Source organism: Micropterus dolomieu, linkage group LG23 (genome assembly GCF_021292245.1).
Source record: "Micropterus dolomieu isolate WLL.071019.BEF.003 ecotype Adirondacks linkage group LG23, ASM2129224v1, whole genome shotgun sequence".
NCBI classification, from domain to species: Eukaryota; Metazoa; Chordata; class Actinopteri; order Centrarchiformes; family Centrarchidae; genus Micropterus; species Micropterus dolomieu.
The window spans coordinates 17,501,517-17,510,296 of record NC_060172.1 but is presented as its reverse complement, the minus strand read 5'-3'; the positions used below and the strand labels follow the sequence as shown (position 1 = coordinate 17,510,296).

General features: G+C 39.0%; 1 protein-coding gene across 1 annotated transcript; it reads right to left on the bottom strand.

Moving 5' to 3' along the window:
* Positions 1-483: 483 nt before the first annotated feature.
* Positions 484-6,772, bottom strand: rab38c (RAB38c, member of RAS oncogene family). Its single transcript, XM_046040649.1, has 5 exons — positions 6,266-6,772; positions 4,666-4,796; positions 3,545-3,682; positions 843-1,042; positions 484-585 (listed from the first exon to the last, which is right to left on the bottom strand). The coding sequence occupies exons 1-4, from the start codon at positions 6,456-6,458 to the stop codon at positions 881-883; spliced, it is 624 nt and encodes a 207-aa protein (XP_045896605.1). The 5' UTR covers positions 6,459-6,772; the 3' UTR covers positions 484-585; positions 843-880.
* Positions 6,773-8,780: the final 2,008 nt, after the last annotated feature.

The following is an 8,780-nucleotide window of genomic DNA, read 5'->3' as shown; positions in this document are numbered from 1 at the left end:
CAGATAGGAGGCTAGTTAACTGTCTGACACATCTGTCCAGTAGGTGACCATCGTCAAGTCATTAGACAGTTTACATTTGCTCATTTTACTGCTAAGTTTTAACATAGTGGAACCAGTTTAGTGTACAGATGTTGTGGAATTTTGATAATTCGCTCAGTAACTGAGCAAAAAAACAAAAACAAGGATTACTGAACAGTTTGAATAGAAGACGAAGAACATCGATACCACTCTCTAATCTGTCCATTACATACAAGGCTACAGCCAGTTAGCGTAGCTTAGCATGATGACTGGAAATGGTGGGGGGGGGGGACTTTTTTCTGTCAAAAGATTTTAAAAAACTGAGGTGTAAAAATGTCAATTCACCGTTCTACAGGTTAAAGCAGGGCTTAGGTTAAAGCAACAGCTTCAAAATAAGTTTGATTGTACACTGACCTGTAATAAGGTGAATGGAGTCTCTGTCATTGCCACTCTAGACCCGGGGCACCTGCATGTAACATTGGAATCCCAGTGCAGGAAATCTATCACGACAACGGCGTAATACTTTACGGTACCATCGGACTCCAACATGACTCTGCAGCAAGCAAGCTATACAAAGAATGGACATAACGTTAGCTAATGGCAGAGGCAAAAAGACTGAAGAGGACATTGTTGTTGATCTGCAAGGATCCAATGTAAATATTCATCAAAACCCAAACTTTTGTGTGTCAGATATCATGTTGGCCTGCAGTGGGAACACAGTCCATGAGCATTGGTACAAAGCTCTACCTGTTTTACATTTTTTTAAGGCATTTTTTTTACAAACAGTCCCCGAGCCAAACTTCTCTCCGTGGCCATAGCCTCACAGGTGTTCACTTCCTGCTTGTCTGTGACTGGTCATGAGTCATCTTTTCACACATGATGAGCAGTTGAGATGATCCTTCGTGGCGTTATTGTATCCAGACAAGACGAGGGAGCTGGGGTCTCGCTCCATCATCGGGCTCTCCTCGTTGTTCAGGATGTGCTCTATCAAGCAACGCGCTGCCTCCTCAATGTTTGCATTTTCCTGAGGGAGAGTATAAAAGAAGAGCCCTGTAAAGAAATCATTTACTTTCTAGCTAGAGCACAAGCAGCCATAGTGGCGTTGCTCGATTGGCTCACCACTTTGGTCCAGACTGAAATATGTCAACAACCATTGAATGGACTGACAAAGATGAACTCTACTGACTTTGTAGATCCCTTGACTTTTCATCTAGCGCATGAGGTTGACATTTGTGGTTCAGTGTAAAATATCTCGATAACTATTAGCTGGATTGCTGTGACATCTGCAACAGATATTCAATGTTTCTTGGGGATTTAATAACTTTGGTTTTCCCTTGACTTTTCATCAGGTCAAAATTTCAATCCAGTACTTTTGTTTTTGACCAAATGGGTTACCTGAAAAAATAATGACATATCAACAAATCTGTAGATACATGCTAATTAGCCAATGTTAGCAAACTAATAGGCTAAACTAAGATAATAAACATGTTAAACGTTATACTGGCCAAACATCAGCATGTTAGCATTGTCACTGTGAGCATTTTAGCATGCTCATGTTAGCATTTAGCTCAAAGCACAGTGAAGTAAAGCCTCACAGAGATGCTAGCAAGGTTGTTGATACACTACCCTTATGTACTGTATGACCAAGACCTTTACTTTTACTTTTGTGATAAAACCATTAAAAGGTTTTTCTGTCATGATAAACCACGATGTAACAGAAGTACAAGTAGAGAAGAATAATTTAGTTAGCAAACTGACTCAGCAATGTCAGTTACACAAAAATATGTAACAAACTAGTTAATATGTCAGATATGTCAGATGTACTGCTTAAGAATTCACCTTTTCTTTTATAATAGGAGGACTGGGTAAATTCTTCTTACAAACGTTCACAGTCTTGCTTTAAAACAAAAAAAGAGGTGGTATTGTGCTCATTTTCAGAAATCTTATTTAGGGGTTGTACCAGAACAGGTTTATATGGTTTAATTTTCAAAAAACACCATATTTTTTCATACTGCACATACGGCAGCTCCTCTTTTCACCCTGTGTGTTGAAGGCTTCGTTTTAGCTATGAAGTGATACATCTTGCCTCTACATAATCTTTGTTGGGAGCTGCACATACGCAGTTCCTAGTTATGGACTACTAGCCAATCAGAAGCAGAAAATCCGGTAAACACGGCTTCAGTTCAGCTGTGTATGTTCCCGATACCAGTTTAGCAACATAGACTGGAGCAAGAGTTTCAGAGTGGTGAGTTATTAATCTGTTACAAATGTATCTTTCATCCATAAAGTTTTAACTGAGCTCTGTCTCTACATCACAGTAACAACTTTATGTCCATTGACTGCCTGGAGGGTAGCTAGTGTTTGGAAGGGAGAGGAGAGGTGTGCTGCAGCTCAGTGTTTTTCTACCGGTGTTTTTGAGGGCGTGTCGGAGTAGCCGCTTGGTGAGCATTATATGACGTGCATTTAGCTTTCATCCCTGTGTTGTTACAGGGATGAAGGGGAAGCGGCTGGACTACAAACGAGCTGTTTTCAGGCAGTGTGTTTTCTGTGGGAGATGGGAACTCCCTTTGGGCTGAACTTTGGGCTTTTTCACTTTGCAAACCTGTTACATGCACAAAAAAGATATATAACTCAATAAAGGAGAGGGAAAAAGCCAAAAACCATAATACCACCTCTTTAAGAGCATTTTTCCTTTACTCACCCTTTTGGCTTTCTTTGGTGTAATGTGATTACAGCCGGGTAAGCAGGACAATGTGCTGTTTGTGGTGTGCATATTACATGATTTCTGGGTAGTAAGGTTAAAAAATGTGCTGCCTCTTGTAGCCGTTTAGTAGCCAAGTCCACAAATATCTAATGCAACTCATATCACAGTCAGAATAGAAAATACAGCATATCAAAAAGTCTGTTTTTGACTTAATTGACAATCTCCCTTTTCATTCTGATATTGCACACTAAATTAATGAGTAGCCAGGATGTCACCGTTAAAACGTGTTTCTGTCCTGTCTGCTGAGCCTTCACGTTCACTAACTACTGTCTCTGACTTGCACCCTGGTGTGTAACTCATTAGACGGGCTCTGGATGAGTGGAAAAACATAAGGCCAATTCACACCAGGCTGCAGACGTTTCTCTATTTGTCTCTCGAGAGCACAGTAAATATTGTTTTCTACCTTTTAGTATTTGCACAGTAATTTTTCTGGATCATTTATTTTACATAAATAACATAAAATGTGTAGTTAACCAGACTGTGTAAATTATGTATAGAGCAGCTGACAGTGATTTAGCCTCAAATTAAGTATTTTAGTCTTTGCTTCAAGTCAAGCCCCTTTACAGCACAATAGCACTCTTTCCATTTGGAGGTTAATCAAAAAACCCTCTAACCTTTTATTCATGGCCCAAATTTGCATAAAAATCACTAAATGATTTGTGGAAAATGTTACCACTGCCTCAGTCTAGCTCCAAATGTCTTTTCCACTGATTTGACTGATTTGAAAAGCTGCAGTAATTTCCAGTGTTTCCCCTCTCGTACCTTTGCCGAGGTCTCGAACCAGCCAACAAAGCCATTCTCCCTGCAGAAGGAGTCGAGTTTGGGCTGCTGGGAACCCAGCTGATCGGACTTATTGGCCAAGAGCACAGCTGGAACTGGCCTCCCATGATTCAGGGTCACCTTAGGAGACACGAAAGATGATTACATGCTGGTTTTACTTTTTAGGCTATTTTAAGAGCTAACAGAACTTGTTGTAAAAAAATACCCTTGTAATATCTATCTTTAGGTATGTAGAAAATAACAAATATAACTTTCAGAGCAAGACACAAATTGTCTTATAAACCGTACAAAGTAAAGGTGTCATGCTCGTACCAAGTCTTCGACTAAGGCTAAAGGTAAAATAAATGATAATTCTCTGTAGGTTCATCACTACAAGCAACACCTTTCACATTGTCACTTTTTATTGTTACATTTGATAGGTTGTTATTATAAACATACTGATTATAGCCACTTTAGGGTGTCAGTATGCTTCAATGGAAGTGCCTCTTGGATAGTAAAATAGCATCTGAAACCCCATCCCCTCACACCTTTCCGACATCAGAACTCAAAATTTCTATAACTTTTCGAAAACCAGTTGCCCACTTCACCCTGCAATTGGCCAGGTATGTGAAGGTGAAAAGGAAAACAGGGTTTGAACTTTCTTTTTTTAATTTTTCACACAATTACTAATCTTTCAGTTTTTGCGTGTATAAGTGTAGCTACTACTGCAACACTGTGCCTTCCAGGAAAAATTGTCCGACATGTGGGCCATTTTACCAATTTGAGTGATGATCACGTCTCGCTCCTCTGTATGACGGCAGGCTTTTCACCCTATATTTTTGAGTGTGACCTTTTGAAACAGTTATAAACACTTTTTCCACATACATGATTGGATCACATATAGTGCAAACTAGTTCTTTTGAGCATATTGATACCTTTAGCTGACTACAACAAGCAAGGCCATTGAAATACTACAAAGAAAACATGTAGAATAAAATGTGGATCACATAGTATGATTTTTTACAACTCTGAAAGGGACAGAATGTAAAGAGAGAAAAAAAGGCCTCGGTTTGTGCTTTTCTATTGGATGTTGACCACAGGTAGGTCCACTATAGAGGCATCACCTTAGAGTCCAAGTCATCCTTCCACTTCAACACAGCGTCAAACGTGGAGGCCCTCGTCACGTCAAACACCACCATGGCTCCCACCGCTTCCCGGTAATAGACACGAGTCATGTTCCCATACCGCTCCTGTCCTGGGACGCATGGACAGTCATCAGACACACATACACACACACAGACATACTTATGTAAAGACACATTTCAAGCCTGTAAAATTAACTCATAGCATGATATATTAGTGACAAATATAGGGAGTGTGACTTTGTGTGTGTTTATTCAACAGTAGCCTCGATCATGTGGCAGATATTATGAGCATGGGATCACTTGAGTCACAGCAGGCACAAGCTCGACATTCCTCAACCAGGCATGAAACGACAGGGAGGGACCCAGGCATCCAGTGGACGGACACAAACTGTCGCTGGGAGTTCACATTACTCACTGCAAAAAGTCTCTTTCACATATTCTAGGGCAGCAGTCTGTCTTATTATATCTTTTAACAAGACACACTTGAAAGGAGTTGATTGTAGACTATTGGAAAACAGTTATTATTATTAATCTTACTGCACTGGCCTCAGGATTTAAACAAACACTTTGTGGGATATCTTATGAGTGTTACTGCTGTCAAATGATTAACTAGCAGCCATGTTTAGCTTCTCTTCATTAATCATATATTTAGCTAGCTACTAGGCCTCATTGTGTGTTATAGCTGTATAACAATCAGTCTGCTATCCACATGGAGACTGGCTACACCACTGTTTATTGAGTTGGAGAGGAGTGGCCTCCCCCTAGCCCCTCAAATTAGATCACCCAACTGTAAATCACATGGGCGCTGCTGAGATCATTTGAGCCTGCGCTCTCCTCATGATGGCTGCCGCAATAAAAAAGAATCATCCATGTAATCAACACAGTCTATGGATTAAATGCACATTTGTGTTAAATCTAAATCTATTTAAACTGCTTAAGCTGTTGCTTCATTTATTGTCATTTTCTTTCTTATGAAAATGTATGAATTTAAATGTGACAAAGAGACATCATGTTAAGACTTATAATAAATAAGTAAGTAAATATTCTGATTTCATGTGTGTGTTTTTCACATTCATTTACACTTCAAAGGATTTAAATTATTGAGCAAAACTGCAGCCAGCAAGGTCAAGACAAGACCATGTTTTAGATTTCAGATTTTGTGAAAATCATTGCTGCAGTGGTTGTGTGAGACAGAACAGGCACATTTTGTTTTTGAGTCTCAAAATGCAAAATGCAACTTCAATTTATCAACATTTTATCAGCATCAACAGGACTTAGACATCACTTGATAAGTTGGAAATATTTTGCAGTGCAGTTTTTGTTTTAACATGCTCCTGCTTTACTTTAACTGCCCTCAGCTCAGATTGATTTCAAAAGCTTATTTGCTGAAGCAGCTTTAAGAACTTAACAGGTTTGAGGACAAACAAAAGGTTTTTTGTTCCAAAGATCCCATAACAAACACTGTTTCCTACAGAAAATAAATCCTGATCTACAAGCAGAGATTTATAACAGTCACCTGATGCACATTAAGCCTGTAAACCAGGATGTAACGTTATGGGGTCGTTGAAGTTTAACAGACCTGCTATGTCCCACAGCTGTAGCCGGATCACAGTGTCATTGTCCCACTGCAGCACCTTCAGGGCGAAGTCAACCCCGATCGTGGCTCGGTAGTGCTGGGAGAAGATCTGATGGACGTACCGCTTGATGATGGACGTTTTCCCGACTCCCAAGTCTCCGATAACTAGGACTTTGAATAAAAGCTCCTGCTGCATGGCTGTAGCTCCGCAGAGAAAACAACTCCTCAACAGAGTTATAGCAACTTTTTGAAGGTTGCCGGTGCACAGTAGCCTATCGCAACAAAACTGTTAACTGCAGTAGGCTAGTCTAAAGTTATGGACAGTAGAAAAATGTATTAGTATAACAGTTTCTTCTGTCCGAAGCACTGAGAAAAATGTTATTAGCATCCAACATTATCGAGGTTTGAGAAAGATGCGGTAAAAATCTCCTCAGTAAATCCGTTTAATCACGCTTGACAGTCTGAATCCGTTTAGTTCACTGACGGCTCTCAGCTCATGTGAGCAACTCCAATTCAGCTGCTTTTCACTGCTGGTGCGTTCAGGTGGTCCTCGTACAAATCGTTTTCAGAATTTGTCATGCATTTTCTTGAGTAGGCTCACGAGGACCTTTACGTAAGTAAAAGTATTAATAATACAGTTTTATTCTCTTACAACTAATTGTCCTGGATTCAAAATGTTACTTGAGTAAAAGTAGGCTACATTAGTTTAAACAGGCTATGTATCAAAAGTAGGCTATAAAGTCGCCCCATTTAGAGTTTTATACCTGCTATTATATTAAATCATTGGATTATTATCACATATGCATTAACTTGTAAGATGCATTTTACGGTTGTAGTCGTTCGAGGTTGAGCTCATTTTAACTAGGCTACTTTAAATAGGCATGATTTATATAGTTATAGGACGAAATCATAACATTTAAAGTATGTTCATATGGGCCTAAGCGAACAGTAGCCTATTTATTTTTCTATTTGAAATATGTAGCCTAATATTTTGAGATTAAACGGGGAAAAATATAACAGCTCTACATTATTTATTTATGTAGCCCACGTTTTATTGCTTAAATTATGTATATTTGTTTTCATTTTAATTTTATTTTAAACGTTTGTTCAAGTTTGAGTAAATAAATAAATACAATACTAATAAACAATACTCGATTGCAAATGTACCCATGTGTTGTTGGGTGATTTTATTTTTGTGCCAAATAAGGATTAGGTTAATATTTACAAAATGAGAGTAAATTAGTATATTCATATGCGTTCACTAATTAAATTACATACTTTTTTGTTCCTACAGCCTTTGAAGGCAGCAGCAGGACCCCCCTGATGTATGCTGCTGCGCTGCTGTGTGTGCAGTTACGGTAATGGTGCTGATGAGGGCGAGGATGGTGTGTGTGTGTGTGAGAGAGAGATGCTGCTGTTGTGTCCTGCTGCCATTTCATCCGCGGATCCTCAAGGCAATATCAACAGTCCTGTTCAAATTAACCTTCAGCTCAGATCATCACTCAACCGGCTGGTTTACGCTTCACAAACGGGTCAAATGTTGATGGTAGACATAGAGGCCTAGTTAACATGATGCATGTTATTGGTGCAGGTTATTCCTGTAAGCAATAACACAACAACTGCTATCTTGGAGGCGTATTTTTAAAAGACATAATCATCGATATGGGGTTTGCTTTTCACAGGTACTGAGAACTTTAAGGTAGGTCCTTAGGCCTATTTGTTGATTTTTATTAGATTGTTGTCCTGAATATGAATCATGAAAGTAAATAACACTCATACTAGCATTAGGCTAAGTGTGCTGGGCCTCATGATTCAAACAAATCACTCATCATTTTTTAAAAAAACTTTGTGGAACATCTTATGAGTGTCACTGCCGTTAAATGATTAACTAGCAGCCATGTTTATATTCTCTTCATTAATCATATATTTAGCTAGCTACTAGGCCTCATTGTGTGTTATAGCTGTATAACAATCAGTCTGCTATCCACATGGAGACTGGCTACACCACTGTTTATTGAGTTGGAGAGGAGTGGCCTCCCCCCTCCCCCTTCCCCTCAAATTAGATCACCCAACTGTAAATCACATGGGCGCTGCTGAGATCATTTGAGCCTACACTCTCCTCATGATGGCTGCCGTAATAAAAAAGAATCATCCATGTAATCAACACAGTCTATGGATTAAATGCACATTTGTGTTAAATCTAAATCTATTTAAACACATCTTCTGCTTAAGCTGTTGCTTCATTTATTGTCATTTACTTTCCTATAAAAATGTATGAATTTAAATGTGACAAAAAGACATCATGTTAAGACTTCATGTAATGTAAACATGCTGATTCTAACATGTTTGATGTTTTTCACATTCATTTACACTTCAAAGGATTTGTATTGTTCTGGAGCAAAACTGCAGCCAGCAAGGTCAAGACAAAACCATGTTTTAGATTTCAGATTTTGTGAAAATCATTGCTGCAGTGGTTGTGTGAGACAGAACAGGCACATTTTGTTTTTGAGTTTCAAAA

Coding starts and splice junctions, on each gene's coding strand:
- rab38c (XM_046040649.1), bottom strand. CDS start 6,458: ATGCAGCAGGAGCTTTTATTCAAAGTCCTAGTTATCGGAGACTTGGGA. Junction 4,797..6,265: donor ACAGCTGTGGGACATAGCAG/GTCTGTTAAACT, acceptor CATGCGTCCCAG/GACAGGAGCGGTATGGGAAC. Junction 3,683..4,665: donor AGGATGACTTGGACTCTAAG/GTGATGCCTCTA, acceptor GTGTCTCCTAAG/GTGACCCTGAATCATGGGAG.